The 16,307-nt window shown below is 40.7% G+C and overlaps 1 protein-coding gene across 1 annotated transcript in view; it reads left to right on the forward strand.

Moving 5' to 3' along the window:
• SKOR2 (SKI family transcriptional corepressor 2) overlaps window positions 1-16,307 on the forward strand; it is a 41,632-nt gene that overhangs the window by 9,455 nt on the left and 15,870 nt on the right. The window contains 2 exon segments of the mRNA XM_005865761.2: window positions 9,334-9,399; window positions 9,781-9,879. Of these exon segments, the coding sequence (XP_005865823.2) occupies window positions 9,334-9,399; window positions 9,781-9,879 (165 nt within the window).

A 16,307-nucleotide genomic window follows, 5' to 3' on the forward strand; every position in this document is an offset into this window, starting at 1 on the left:
AAAGGCCAAAAGGAAGGAAGTAAAAGTATAGTCAGGATCGGTGTTCACATAACATTTCCACAGTGCCTGGAGCTCAGGGCTATAGTCAATAGTTATGTTGGTAATAACACCTAGTCATACTATTGATATATTACTAGTCCCTCCCTCAGAATAATTAATTTGATACAAATTCCCAGAGAACATTGTTGCAATATTGATTTTCCACGTTGCAATTTCATTCTCACATTATTCAGGAAAGTATGTAGATAGTAGGTTGTATCGCATTATTATCCTGTATTAGAAGGGAAACGGGTGGGATGTGGAAGAGTTGAAAACATTCTTGAACAAATGTTGAGGTGAAGAATATATTTTGTTAAATTTGATTTGGAATCTTGGGTCACAAAAACTTCATCCTGTGGTTTCTTTGCTGAGCATGTGCAGATGATGTTGTAAACAGCACAAAGCGTTAAGGAGTTGGTGTTGCGGTGTGACTTGTGTGCCTTCAGCTGTCCTTGCTGTGGCAGAGATTAGCTGATGGTCTTCACATTGGAATGCACGCTCTAGAAAATCCCAGAGTGGGCACCCAATTGGCCTATGCTTTTGTATTAACATATTTATTTGTGGTCAGGCTCCAAACATCCATTCATTTAGCAAAGTGTCAAAAATCTAGATGAGCCAAAGACCTTATGAAGACTGTAGTTAACTGATTTGGGATGGTAGCAACAGAATGCTTTATGCAGAATAACCTGCTTATGAATGGAGTTATTTCTCCCCATGTAACAACTGTTAACTTCCATATATACATGACAGCATTCATTTGTTTACTTACTCAATTACTCCCAAATATTACAGAATGCCTACTGTGTGCTATGTACTTTGCTGGGCTTGGGGATTCAGAGATAGCATCAACACCAGTCCCTGCTCTCAGGTTTCTTCCAAACCAAAGGAGGGGTCAGATCTGCTGTAATGCAGCATGAATACTGTACTCCTGGTCTACACAAAATACCATCCAATGAGGTTTATATAACCAAGTGCGCTTTAGCCAATGTTAATTCAATCAGTATTATTGGAAAATAACAGTATTTTATTTTGGTACATATGCAGTATAACATAAAAGAATGAAATGTCTTTTCAAACTACCTAAGAAGTCAGCTTGCAATTTTTTATTTTTTATATGAAATTTTTCCTCCGATGGCAATCATAGATGTCGTTTATGAAGAAATTCCTAGCACCTTTCTCTAAACAAGTAAGGTTATAGACTTATCTTGAAATGATAGATACTTGCTTTAATTGATCCCTGCTATAAAATCAGTTTAGCAACGATACTTAGTTCCAGTTGATTTTTTTAGTTCATCATCTTAATTAAGTTTAGCCTCCCTTCAACCTTTCAGCCTTATTGGTAACTGTTACTTTTCAGCAATTTCAAAGAGATTACATTTTTAAATGATTTTTTAAAAACCTCCCTGGTAATGGTCATTAACCTTACACACAGCAGATATTGTACTTGTGTATAATTAAAGGGACCAAACATGAAGTTTTTTTCAGCAGCCCATAGTCCCCAGAAGCCAGTAGAACTTTTATCTCTAGGTTTTTTTAAAATTAGACCCATGGCTTAAAGCTAAGCAATATAGATTAGGGAAATGGTGATTTGGGCAAAATGTTACCTATTCAAAAATATAAGTGGCAGCACTTTCTTGCAAACCCAGACTAAGTTTTGCATATCTGTTTTGAATAACTTTGGTGAAATTAAGTGATTTGAAATTGGATGCAGTCAGGTAAGCTGGTGAGGCAGCTCAAAGCTATGGCAGGTCAAGGAAATCACATAAAGCGGAGTCATCCTCATTTCAATCCCCCTCATTGTAGAAACACCAGCACCATTGGCTCTGAGCATGGCTGCATCTTGTTATATGTAGAAGTTTTAAAATCAATTTGATTTTCACTGGTATGATTCTCTAGTGTACTTAATATGCTATGGATGGGTTTCTGAGAATGGTAAGAAGCAGTTACACTTCTCATGAATATATAGCAGATGAGGCACACTGATTTATTATTCCATTCTATTTTAGAACATGCTTATGATTTTTTTTTAAAAAAAGAACAAGAAAATTTCTAAAAAGCACAGACTAGTATATCTGTGTTTTAACTCTCTCACTAGTTGACTTTGGGTACGCCCTTTAACTACTTTGTGCCTCAGTTTATCCACCTGTAAAATTTGATAAAACCTCCCACCTCTAAATTACTGCTGACATTTTTATGAGCAATGAATTTTGAGGTCTTTTAATATATGTATATATGTATTCAAAATTAAATAATCTCCACATTTCCAATATCAGTTTCTTTTTATTTATAAAAAATGGTCCTTCTTATGATTTAAAATATTTTATATGAAACTCAAGGAGATGAAGGACGATGAAGAACTCTCCAGGAAAAAAAAATTAAATGGTGTGAATTGACAACACAAGTTCTAAAACTCAAGAGAATTCTAAATGAACTCACAATTCACTAATCAAAAATATTTGATATACTGATTCAAGAAGCAATGCATTTGCAACTCACAATACATTTTGGTCATGAACTGTAAAACTTACTTCTTAATTTACTATAGCCCCACCAGTACAAGCCTTGCTCCTGCTCCCCTTTTTCACTAATGGAGTTAATTTTAGTTAGTGCATTCTCTAACGTACCTTCCTCAGTGATATTGTGTGTGTGTGTGTTTCCCCCTCTTCTGTTCTCTGACCTCACCAAGGTGCCAGATGTCAAGGGGAAGAGTTGAATGTACAATTTAACACCAAGAAGTTAGCAGAAGTCCATATCTCACTGATAGAGAAGGAAATTATTTAACCTTGCTTTCTGGGTGATTGACTTTTTTAAAATGCTTTAATCCAAAGTGTTCTTAAAAACCTCTCTAAAGCGTATGTGGTGCTGAATTTTGGTTACTGTGAAATGTCCTAGCTATACTAACTGTAGATTAACTTTGACCCCACCCAAATTATAAGATAGATTTTTAGGGGAAGAGAAAATAAAAATTCCAGAAAATCTAATAAATTAAGGCCAGGTTATAAAACTAAAATTCATAGTTTATTTAGGAATTAAACATTCTAAATAGAGGCCAGGCCCTGTGCCCAGGCTGTTGGAAGGGGAGATGGCAGAACCTCAGCCCAGCCCTGAGGGCATGCCAATGCATTGGGGACTGTGGGCAGAGACGGGAGCCTGACTAGCAGATCATGTAGGGCCTGCTCGCCTCACCAGAACACACGAGTCCCCACCGTCTATGGACGCATCTGGATGTTCGACTGAAAGTTTTTATTCTGCATCCCAATGTTAGAGTACATGTGTATCTCATCTATAGACACAATCCCAAAACAAAATAGCTTCATTGACTAAATTTACCCTTGAGTGTACAATTAAATAACACACTCTCTTTCTAGAAAAGGAAATGTTTTCTCCAAATGTTTCATCAAGTGTGGACGACACTTGTCCTGGGGGAACATAGAGGACCTTCCAGTGATAAGCAATTTGCTAGCCTCCTGGGCAGCGCCTCTGAATGCTGGTTTTAAGTCAAGAGAGAAGTTAACAGGGAAACAGCCAAGACAAGGAGTAGGAGACCAAGTGGGGGTAAAAGGAGAAGGAAGGAGAGAGAATGTATTTTCACAGAAAGGATGGATGAATGCCAAAGTTTATACTTTTCATCCTGTACACATCCAGGGAACAATATTTAAATGATCTTATGTATTGAATTTGAGTTTAGCTTGAGAACAGGACTGTCCATTTAATCAGCTCTTCCTCCTGTCCCATGACCACCAAGAGAACATCTGACCTATTCGTTTGGCTCTTAAAATTAAATGAGCTCTAAAAATGCCAGGTATTGGCCTGGCTGGTTTGGCTCGGTGGATAGAGCGTCGGCCTGCGGACTCAAGGGTCCCAGGTTCGATTCTGGTCAGGGGCATGTACCTTGGTTGTGGGCACATCCCTGGTGGGGAGTGTGCGGGAGGCAGCTGATTGATGTTTCTCTCTTATCGATGTTTCTGGCTCTCTATCCCTCTCCCTTCCTCTCTGTAGAAAATCAATGAAATATATTTTTTTTTAAAAAAAGGGAAATAAATAAATAAATAAAAATGCCAGGTATTTTCTTCTGGTGGAAGCAACAACAGACATATACATTAATATTTCCATGTCTTGGTTAAAATGCAGTGCTGCGGTTTTGTTTATCTCTGAAAGAAATTTCAAAATGTCAAATAGGTATAAAACGTGAAACATCACACACTTCCCCAGTAAACTGAAAATAGACGATAAGCCTTAGAATATACAAATGGATCTAAGTGTGCTTTTTCATTTCTAGGAATGAGTTAGTCCTTAAAGACCCCTTATGACTATTGAGGATTTGTTATAGCATTCATGTGTATTTCTTTCACAAACCCGATTGAATTAAGTGCAAACGGTATTTGTTGAAAGTATCTGTACTCCTGCCTGGGGTAGAGGTGATGGAGGTTACCTGTAGGGCAGGATCTTCCTGGCCTGAGAAAGCAGGTTTTCTAGCTGAGAAAGCTAGACTCGCATCTGTTGTAACATACCAGGCTCTTGGGTACAAAGTGGCCCAGTAAAGACAATCAGCACCTGGAACTTCAACCAGGGAAGGAATGGATCAGCAGCATTTGCAGAAGCTGGAAAGGGCTTTACGGAAGCCGAGACTGGACTGGCATTCTGATTTTGGATGGATTGGGAGGAGAGGGGTCTGGGAACCTTAGGCAAGAGAAACAATGTAGGGTAGACCCAGCAAGTACAAGAAATAAAGGCCCAGCTAGAGTAAAGGGTTTGTGTTTGGTGATAGAAAAAGCTCAGCTCAGCCCATGGGACAAGGTTAAGAGAAAACCTGAAGGCTCAGAAGGAGGAATTTAGAGTGGATTCTGTGGTGTCGACCATGGGAGCCATTGCAGGTTCTTGAGCAGAGCTGTGCCACGATTTTTAAGAGAAAGTAATTACTCTTCTGCTTTGAAAAGTGGTGCTGATGAATCTATTGGCTGTCTTGTTTATTGTTTTTGTGTCTCCCTTTATTTTTTAAAAATGTGTTTTTATTGATTTTTAGAGAGAGAGGAAGGGAGAGGGATAGAGAGATAAAAAACATCGATGAGAGAGGAATATCATTGACCGGCTGCCTCCTGCATGCCCCCTTCTGGTGATTGAACTCACAACCTGAGCATGTGCCATGACCAGGAATCGAACCAGTGACCTCTTGGTGCCTGGGTAGATGCTCAACCACTGAGCCACACTGGCCAGGCTTTTTTTCTCCCTTTATTTTTTTAAATATAGTTTATTGATTTTTTACAGAGAGGAAGGGAGAGGCATAGAGAGTTAGAAACATCGATGAGAGAGAAACATCGATCAGCTGCTGCCTGCACACACCCTACTGGGGATGTGCCCGCAACCAAGGTACATGCCTTTGACCGGAATCGAACCTGGGACCCTTCAGTCCTCAGGCCGACGCTCTATCCACTGAGCCAAACCATTCAGGGCTTTTTCTCCCTTTAGATACTTCAGTCTCTTCATCTGATATTTACTGCTCATGTCTACTTCAGTGTGGCATTTTCTCACATCCATCCCTCTTGTACTTCCATTTTCTGATGGCCGTGTGAGGGCAGAATGAAGGGTGGGGTGGAACATTCACCTGGAATGTGGGACCACCTGGTGCTGGGGAGACCAGGGAAGCAGGAACCACGTGACTCCTGGTCCTCTGGCCTCTACGGCACTTGGCAGAGATGCAATTTCTCTGATGTGACATGTCGCTGCCTCTCCCCTCGGGGCGAGCAGGACTGACAGGCAGTGATGCCAGTCCCACTGAAGAACGTGCCCCTGTGGAGCGCTGGTGCAGACACAGCCTTGAGGAGCAGCACTGGTCACCTCCATGCGCAGGATGCATCTTATGCCATAATTACCCATTGCTCTCCAACTGTACGCCACCCAACTGTGTTCTTTCACAGTCTGACTTGAAATATATCTTAAGACCTGCTTCTAAGAACGATGTTCCTTCACGCTATAATTTTCTCTCCCATAACTCTACACAATTAAGATCACTATGGCCCTCCAACCCTGCCTTTTGTAACTTTTAAAAGGGGGAATATAGTGGGAAGAAAAGAAAGCATTTTATTTTGGGATGTCTCCAAAGCCATTCATTAATTTTGGAAAAGTAAAATGGACTTAACCTGATGGAATATTTATAAAAATTGGAATCTCACTGTCAACTAAATCTCATTTATTTAATCTAGTATTAGACTGCCTTTTTTTGTTAACCAGATGGAAAACATTAGCAGTAATAGTGAACAAACATATCCCGGCTCCCAGCGGTCATTTTTAACCACCATTAACAATCTGGTTTTTACAGATTAGTAATATGCAAAAGGCAGTGGTCCAGATACACAAAAGGCAGCTGAAGCGTCTGTGCGCCTTACTTACTAGCATTGAACTATTTTTAAAAACCCTTTGTATGTGAAACATTCGATCTAAGCTCAAAATTGGCAGATTTTACCCAGAAGTTGGAATAGAATATCTCTTTGAAATAGACACTGATGTAAAATATTAATAAACCCTCCACAAAGCTGATGAAAAGAAAAGCTTATTATTAATGTCATCAGTAGATTTGCCTGTGGTTCATATAGTTTCCATTTACTAGCCGTTTGTTTAATGGTTTCATACCTATGTAAGCCTCCTAATTGTGAAGTAGAAAAGAAGTGCATTTTAACACGTCATATTTTAACTTTTAAATTTAATTACCTAATTGAAATGTAATACAAAATAAACAGCTCACAAAATACGCTATTGGAGCAAAAAGAATCCGGTGTAAAATGTGAGAAGGACTTGACTTCTAGAGTTGCCTATTCAGAAACAAACTATCTCATTTAAACCGAGTGTTGAGTGTTGCAGGGTTTTATTATGCCCTGTAAATGGATGCAGAGGTCTGTGCATTCTTGTTTCTCCTCTTGTTCAGACTCAAGATTGAGTATGAACCGTCTGTTTGACTAGAGCAAACGTAGTCAAAACTGCACATATTATGCACTTATCTTCCTTTCAAAATACCGTTATACCTGGTTTACGTATTTATGATTTGCTATCCACCTTCATGTTACTCTTGTTTTAGATACTAGTATTTTATAGGAATTGCATTGAGGTCTATTTTTAGAATGCTTCACAGAAATTGCCTCATATTTTATTATATGGAGAAGAAAGCCAAAGTTTGAACATTCAGAAACCTATAGAGAGAGGTCATGTCAAAGATGAGAGTGGGAATGAGATTGTGCAAGTATGCTCTAGCTCAGCCGTGGGCAAACTACGGCCCGCGGGCCAGATCCGGCCCGTTTGAAATGATTAAAACTAAAAAAAAAAAAGACCGTACCCTTTTATGTAATGATGTTTACTTTGAATTTATATTAGTTCACACAAACACTCCATCCATGCTTTTGTTCCGGCCCTCCGGGCCAGTTTAAGAACCCATTGTGGCCCTCGAGTCAAAAAGTTTGCCCACCCCTGCTAGCTACTAGAGAAAATGCCTGCGTTAAGGAACTCATGGTGGCCAACGATATTGTCTTACTGATGGGGAGCAGAAAGCACCTTCTCATAACTATGTACATGTGTAGGAATATTTGCATAGATTATATTTACATATATGTATTTACATACACACACCTATATGCATACACACATACCTGCACACACATACTCCCAACAGTCTTCAGGTGGACTGCAGAATCTCCATTTATAAGATCCTGCTAAGGATTTTCCTGTCTGTCCTGGTACTGACCTGTCTCCCTGCCACTTTGGGGAGAAATTCTGTGTCCCTCCTTGTAGGAATTTTTACCTGGACAGCGAAATCTCCCAGTATTCCTACAAGTGCCCAGGGCCATTACATTCCATTTCTTGCTGAGGAAGGGAAATGAGTAAATAGTGAGGAGAGAATTGAAATGATGCATTCTAGCCCGGGTTATAATTTAAAATTTACAGCCTCCCGAGGTTCCTTTCGGTGACAACTGAAAACACTTTATTGAATACCTGTTATATGTGCAGCACTGTGCTAGGCACTAGCCATGCAGGAAAGACAGAGCCCTACCTCCAAGTAGCACGCCATCTAGTGGATGAATTAGGCAAGTAAGTGAACAGCTTCCAGGGACACAGAGGAGGCGAACTAGGGGGACAAAAACCCATGAAACTTCAGAGTACTTTTGTCTGTACTGCCTCACCTCTTTGGAAAGCATATCACATTTTATGGATAGTTGCAGGTAGCTGATTGAAATTTGCAAAAAAAAAAAATCTGGTTAGCTGAATGATTGGAATTCTTTAGTTTATTTATAATTTCTGGATTGTATAGACTGAATTTATGAATGTAGATAAATACATTTTCTTTTTTTAAAATATATTTTATTGATTTTTTACAGAGAGGAAGGGAGAGAGATAGAGAGCTAGAAACATCAATGAGAGAGAAACATCGATCAGCTGCCGCCTACACATCTCCTACTGGGGATGTGCCCGCAACCCAGGTACATGCCCTTGACTGGAATCGAACCTGGGACCCTTCAGTCCGCAGGCCGACGCTCTATCCACTGAGCCAAACCGGTTTCGGCTAAATACATTTTCTTTATCTTGCCTTCATTCTGGTTGGCACTTAAGCAAAATAGGTAAGAAAAACAATCTAACTTTTACCCACAATATAGTCTTTATTGGTTAAAGGCAAGTAGTTAAGAAATTATCAGCAAGCATGTGACTAATACAAAGTAATATAAGATAACTAGTCTCTGTTTTAGGTTAATTAAAAAAAAAAAAACCCTATCACTTATTAGGAAATTGTTCCAGGCTTGTAAATTCTCTCTCAAGGACAACTGAAGCCTCCTCCCACTGCTTTTTCACTGTCCCAAACATTGGTGGCTCCAGATGGCAGGAGTCTTCTGCTTCCACGGTTTGGGGGCCTTCCACTAGTCAGCAGACTTCTTCACGCTTCTGAAGGGAGAGGGACTCTGATCAGACTTCTTCCAGAAATGTTGACTGCTCAACCGCCTCTCTTGCCCGTTCTAACAATTATCTTCGTTGTAAAGGAGGGGTAGTACTGGGGCGGGGAGAGGGGCTAACTCAGGAATCTACATTCACGGAGCTGCCATCACAGGCCACAAAGGCTGTGCCCTCATTCTCTCTAGCTCCCCCCGTGTTTCTGGGGAATTGAACATGAGCAAATGAGGACATTTGGTTCTGAGGACTTCCAGTTTCAAGTTATGGTAAATAATAAGCTCTTTTGTAGATATTGAAACAAAATGAAGAGAAAAAGGTTCAGAAAATATCCCACACAAAACTAATATTTTTTCTCCTTTTTTTTTTAAGGTGAACACACTCAAGAAACAAATTCACCTCATTCTCTCAAAAAGGATGTAGAAAATATGGGGAAAGGTAAAGAAAAGTTTTAATTCTGTGGAACTTCTCTTCGCTTTAAAAGACTTATAGAGATAATAGGAGGATATTTTTGTTCTGCGCCGTATTTTAAGCTTGACAAGCAACATATGAATAATATATGGACCATTGGGTGGATATAATTGAGATTAATGCATACATATCAATCAATACATGACACTGTAATATAATACTTTAAAATAATATATTACATTGATTTATATTCATGGATTTCTGCACAAAATCTATCCTATGTCTATGCAACACTTTTTAAACTGGTAAAATATTTCGTCTTCTAATAATAAATTGCCATATATAACAGTTCTCTGGAGAGTTATTTACAAAGATTAGTAAAATGACTCTTCCTTTTTTCTTTATTAGAAGAACTTCAGAAGGTTTTATTTGAACAAATAGATTTACGGAGACGACTGGAACAAGAATTCCAAGTGTTAAAAGGAAATACATCTTTCCCAGTATTCAGTAAGAAATCACTTTTATTTCACTGCATTATGAAATCTGATGACATTCCTATTATTAGGCTAAAGAATATACTTCTGATGATTAGGTGACTGTGTAAAGTGCTGCTCAGTCTTCCTGTGATCTCCATGTAAATATTAGGAAATTTTAGTCTCTTATTTATGCTTTGAATCAGCTCACAGATGAAATTTCAGAGAAGAACGTTTGGTATTTATTGCAGCGGTGTATGTGTATCTGTATGTATGTATTGTGTATATTTAAAATATGTATGCAAACATACCATTAAATGTGTAGATGTATTTAAATATTCAGAAATATTTAGGATGTATTTATTTTTAAAATATATTTTTATTGATTTCAGAGAGGAAGGGAAAGGGAAAGAGAGATAGAAACATCAATGATGAGAGAGAATCATTGATCGGCTGCCTCCTGCATGCCCCACACTGGGCATGTGCCCTGACTGGGATTCGAACTGTGACCTCCTGGTTCATAGGTCAACACTCAGCCAATGAGCCACACCAGCTGGGCTAGGCTGTATATTTTTTTTTAAAAGAATTCCTCAGGTATTTTTATTCCCTAAGAGAGAAAAAACAAAAGAACAATTAATTCATATTCTCAGATTGTGCTGGCTGGAGAGCTGCTTGGTTCTTGAAATACGCATATATATGAAGATTTAAAATTTATCAATTCAATGTACACATGTTTGTTTTGTTGATTGAAATTAGTATAATTTTAGTAGTTTTGGAGTCTCCATATTTAATGTAAAAATTCCATTTCAACTTTGATGGCAGGAGATATTTTAGTATAAACGCTATTGGTTGTGCTGCCAGAATCCTGGAATTTCAGACTTTATGTAGGTGTCCAGATTTCTAAAATCCACCAGCCCCCGTCCGGGTCACATTTTGACAAATACATTAATAGTAGTATTTTTTTTTAAAAGCTTTTGGAGTTTTACTTACTCATAGTCCTCTCTCCAGAGAAAGTGGGAAATAAAATAGTATGTGAACATATATTTTAAATTCTATAAATTGATATTAATTTCTCTGAGATACTTTTTTAGAATGTTAGCATGTCCCTTGTTTATTAATCTGGGCATCACAAAACATATATTGGCAATTCCTGTGTTAGAGCCCAAGACCAGCATGTGGAAGAAGATTTTCCAGGAATTGTGACTATTTTAATAATATCAGCAGGAAGGTCTGCGTTCACCAGGGCCTCTCCAATGTACTCATCAGCACAATTGAAAGTCGTGTCTTCTCAGGTAGCAGTTTTGAATGGGGCTAGGTTCCTGGTAACATGTCAAACTGGGTTCCACCAGAACACTTAGCGCAGTAAAAGCAAGAGGACGCATGAAGGAAGAGAGCTCTGACCGCAGGAGTTACAGGGTGTGCCAAGTGAGTGATCTCTTAGTGCCCTGGCGGGAGGCGTGGAGCTCACAGTACTCCCGTATTTTGAACTTGCTGAGGCTTAAAATAAGATCGACTGGAGGATGGTCAACAGCCTTGATAGTGTATTAGGAACATCATGACATTTGGAGCTTCGAGAAAAAGAGAAATGTATTAAAAAATCTTTGAAACCTTAAAAAGCAGATGCTTTCAAAGGATCTAGAGTTCTCTCATTTCTAAAACTATATCTTAAGAAAGACTGCAAGGTTCCTTACAGAATTGAGCAAACATTGAATGATTAGTTTCCCCTATAAGCTGATGTTCATCTAATTGTCAGGTTTGCAAATCCCAGCTTTTAGATCCAGCAGAGCCGATTGGAATCCCTAAAGTGTCCCCCTGCCTTCCTTGAAGCCAGTGTAGCCATGATTGATTCCGTTAATAAAAGCTAATGAATCATTGGCACAAATTAATTTATAATCATTTATAAGTTTTCTTTATTAACTGCTCTACTATATACAACATGTACATTTTTCTTTTTTTTAAGTTAGAATGTTATAGTACAACTGGCCAGTTTTGACTCAGGCCTGTCATTCAGCCTTTTGATCTGAATTAAAATGAATCCTCTGTGATCACCACACATATAAAACACTTCAATTAAACAACAACAAAAAATTTTCCACTTTTTTATCTGCAGTGTATTCCACTGACCAAGGAAGTGGTGTGCGTGTGCCCACGTTTGAATAATGCGTGGTCTAGACACACCGCAAAGAGGCAGTTAATTTCACACCAGTGAAATAGCAAATGCACATTGTGTGCTGGTTAGCTACACGTGAGAGGCCTTGAGGCTGGTGGGCGGATTTAGATTCACTCAGGTGGAAAGGGGAAGACCGAACTTCGTAAAGCCATCTGTATCAGAAGGAAGCCTGGAGTTTTGCAGAGCTTTTTACTAGGAGGTGGACAGACACTCATAGTCACAACCCCTAAAACCAGTTCACTTAGAACACGGGACTCGGCTAAGCTACCGCATGTGACAAGTAGGAACCCAGGCTCAAAAATCGACCCGACCCGAGTTCAGCTATGCTGGCTTCAAAAAGGGGCTCTGCCACTTCCTGGTTATAGGACCCTGGACCCTGTAAAATGGGGCCGATAATTCCTGTCTCGTAGGAAGATGAGAGGGTAAATGAGGGGGTCCGTGAAGGGCTGTGCACGTCCCTGGTGCTCAGTAATGTCAGCTGCGATGACTAAGCAGGAGGAGGAAGAGATTATTAGCACTGAGCTCTAGAAAAGCAATCCTATGTAATAAAAGGCTAATATGCAAATAGACCAAATGGCAGAACAACCAGAACAACCGAACAGCCGAACAACTGGTAGCTATGAAGTGTGCTAACCACCAGGGGGTGTGCTCGGAACATGGCAGGCGTCGGCCACAGCGGGATGGTGGAGCAGGTGAGATGGGCACCAGACCAAGGCAGGGTGCCAGTCGCTGTCATCGGGGCAAGCCTCTGGTGGTTACTGAAAATTCTTTGCTCCTGTGCGCCACGGTCCCACCCGGTGCTCACACCTGCTGCCGGCGCCAGCCCCGCTCACACCTGCTGCTCGCACCCACTGCAGGCACCTGGTGCCGGGTGCCAGCAGTGGATGTGAGCGGCGACTCCAGCACCGGCTGCAAGTGTGAGCGGGGCTGGCACCATCAGCACATGGGAGTGGTGGCCGTGGGAGTGGGGCTGCCAGCAGAGAGGGGACCGGGGCCGTGGCAGGAGGGGCCGGTTGGGGGTATGGAAGATGGGTCGAGACCCACCCCTGTGCCCACCGCAGCCTCATGGCCCACAGTTCCTTTCAAGGTGCACGAATTCGTGCACTGGGCCCCTAGTTCTAGAATAAGTTTCTGAGTTTCTCTTGGGATTCTTGTTGTGGTTCTGAGGGTTAATGAGGACCAGGGGAATAAATAAAGGTGAGGATAAAGATTAGAGGAAGGAGGAAGAGGAGGAGGTAGTGGAAGACCAGGTAGAGGAAGAAGAGAAAGGGGAAGAGGAGGAGAAAGCATCTCTATATTGGGAGGGGGGTCAGAAATTGAGAGGAGGAGGAACAAGCAAGTCTCTCACTTGCTGGGATGGAGCTTCCAGAGCTGCTCTCCATAAATACTCTGCAAAACCCTGATGGGGAAATACAGGGAGGAAGCCTGGGCTCAAGCAGCAGGGCCAGGCATGCATTTCAGAGCAGAGGAGCACAGTGAGTAACCTTAGCGACTGAGAAACCTTAGGCTATCACCTAAGCCCTTTCAACTGTAACACGGTGCTAACACCTACCTCAGGGAGTTGCTGAAAGGATTACTTGAGTGAAATATACAAAGTGTTGAGCACAGTGACTGCTCCATGGTGATGTGAGTTGTTGCCACCATAGTCCACTTTAAAGTTTGATATTTAGCCGTAACTGGTTTGGTTCAGTGGATAGAGTGTCGGCCTGCGGACTGAAAGGTCCCAGGTTCGATTCCGGTCAAGGGCATGTACGTTGGTTGTGGGCACATCCCCAGTGGGGGGTGTGCAGGAGGCGGCTGATCGATGTTTCTAACTCTCTATCTCTCTCCCTTCCTCTCTGTAAAAAATCAATAAAATATATATTTAAAAAAAAAATAAAGTTTGATATTTAGATGCTGCAGGGACTTGACAGTAAACCAGCTGATTTGAGAAGCCAGAACTTCTCGAGATTTATTGGGCTGTAGTTATCGAGAGTGGAATAGGCAGTGAAACTTGGTTTGATACTAGACCAGCCGTGGGCAAACCAGATCCGGCCCATTTGAAATGAATAAAACTAAAAAAAAAAAGACCGTACCCTTTTAAGTAATGATGTTTATTTTGAATTTATATTAGTTCACACAAACACTCCATCCATGCGTTTGTTCCGGCCCTCCGGTCCAGTTTAAGAACCCATTGTGGCCCTCGAGTCAAAAAGTTTGCCCACCCCTGTCTAGACAATGCGTTTCGCTGACAAACTGGGTAAGACATGAGCAGAGAGGGCAGGCATTGTAAGGAGAGGTGGGAGAAATGTAATCTAGAATTGGGTGGAAATGTGGAAATCCGTGTTTGGAGGAAATGGATGAGGAAGAGTTCACCCTTATCAAGGTCACTTTGTGATGACAATAGGACAGTTGGTCAAACGTCCTGCAAAGACAGTTGCATTTAGTTGGACGGGAGTAAATGATTAGAGACCCTGTCCCCAACATGCCACCATTCCCTCTCCCTCCTCCTCCCCCCGCACCCCCCACCCCAAGTGACTGGTCAGATCGTGTTTGCAGCTCTAAATCCCGAAGTCATTTTTGCCACCACATTGTGTCCACCTTCCCTAGCAAACTTGTCTATTCTTTCTTCCTTCTCCTTTACCAGTATAGACCAAAAGTCTCAATCGTTTGAAAGCAATGATAACAAAATGAAGACAATGTAAACAAGTGTGTTAAAAACAATTTTTAAAAATTAAATAATTTTAAAAATGTATTAAAACTACTCTGATACTATAATGATAGCTACCTGTCATCATACATTTGTCCACAATTTTGTTGTGAGCCTGTAGCTTGACGAGTAGGATCTACCTGGTAAACCATATGTACTGTGTGGGTTTTTCTATTTCTGGTCCCAGAAATCTAGGCTGGATACTTTTTATTATTGTTTGGAAAACCCTTTGGCCTTTCAAGTGGGCACGTTAACAGAGCACAGCCCTTGCCCCTGTGCTGGCTGGCAGGCTGTGCTTCCGTGCTTTTTCTCTGCTCCCTCCTTTTATACTATGTTTCCAAAAATAGTTGTGTTTTAAGTGATTCTCATTAGAGACATTGGCCTAATGATTTTTTTATCCTCAGTTAAACTGTGCCCCTTCACTCCCCAAAGGAATGAAAGCTTCTCCCGTAACCATTGCATGGCACCACATACTTACCTATAGAACAGAACCTTTCACATTAAATTCAGGGGTGAAATTAGGGATTGGGTCTTTTAAAAAAATAAATTATAAAAGGCAAGACTATGGAAGCAATAAAAAGATCAGTGGTTGCCAGGAGTCGGGTGGAGAAAAGGGATGAGTAGGCAGAGCACAGAGGATTTCAGGGCAGTAAAACTGCTCTGATACTATAATGATGGATACATGTCATTATACATTTGTCCACATCCACAGAATGTACAACACCAAGAGTAAACCCTGATGTAGACTGTGGACTTAGGAGAATTATGACATGTCAATGTTCGTTCATCCTTGATCACAAATGTACCACTCTAGAGAGTGACGTTGATAATTGGGGAGACTGTGGATGTGTGGGAGGAAGGGTACATGGGAAATTTCTGTACCTTGCTCTTTGTTGTGAACCTAAAACTGTTTTTTTAAAAAGTCTTTAAAAATAAATGATAGGTGCCCTAGCCGGTTTGGCTCACTGGATAGAGTATCGGCCTGGGGACTGAAGGGTCCCAGGTTCGATTCCAGTCAAGGGCATGTAGCTTGGTTGCGGGCACATCCCCGGTAGGGGACGTGCAGGAGGCAGCTGGTCGATGCTTCTCTCTCATCGATGTTTCTAACTCTCTCTCCTTCTCCCTTCCTCTCTGTAAAAAATCAATAAAATATATATTAAAAAATAAATGATAGATAGCTAGATTGATATGTGTTTGAGGTTGGGGAAGGAAAGATAGACAGATATGTGTTTGAGGTTGGAAAAGGAACTCACATAGTCTAGAAAGGTAGAAGTCAGTAAAATAAAACAAATGATAGATAGCTAGATTGATATGTGTGTGAGGTTGGGGAAGGAAAGATAGATATGTGTTTGAGGTTGGTGAAGGAATTCACATAGTCTAGAAAGGTAGAAGTCAGTAAAATAAAAGAATACTGCTGTTACTGTCTAGTACCCAGCGCCTCGTGAGTAGTAAAGGATCTATTATCTTGAAAGCTGTAGAAAGCCATCACAGGTTTTTAAGCAGCAGAATGAGAGGGATTTGGAGAAGAAGGGACTGTAGGCCAGATGGTCACTGGGAAACTATTGCTTTTGGGGGTAACAATGGCAAAGAGAGGGGAGAATGG

Source organism: Myotis brandtii, unplaced genomic scaffold (assembly GCF_000412655.1).
Source record: "Myotis brandtii unplaced genomic scaffold, ASM41265v1 scaffold212, whole genome shotgun sequence".
In the NCBI taxonomy this organism is placed as follows: domain Eukaryota; kingdom Metazoa; phylum Chordata; class Mammalia; order Chiroptera; family Vespertilionidae; genus Myotis; species Myotis brandtii.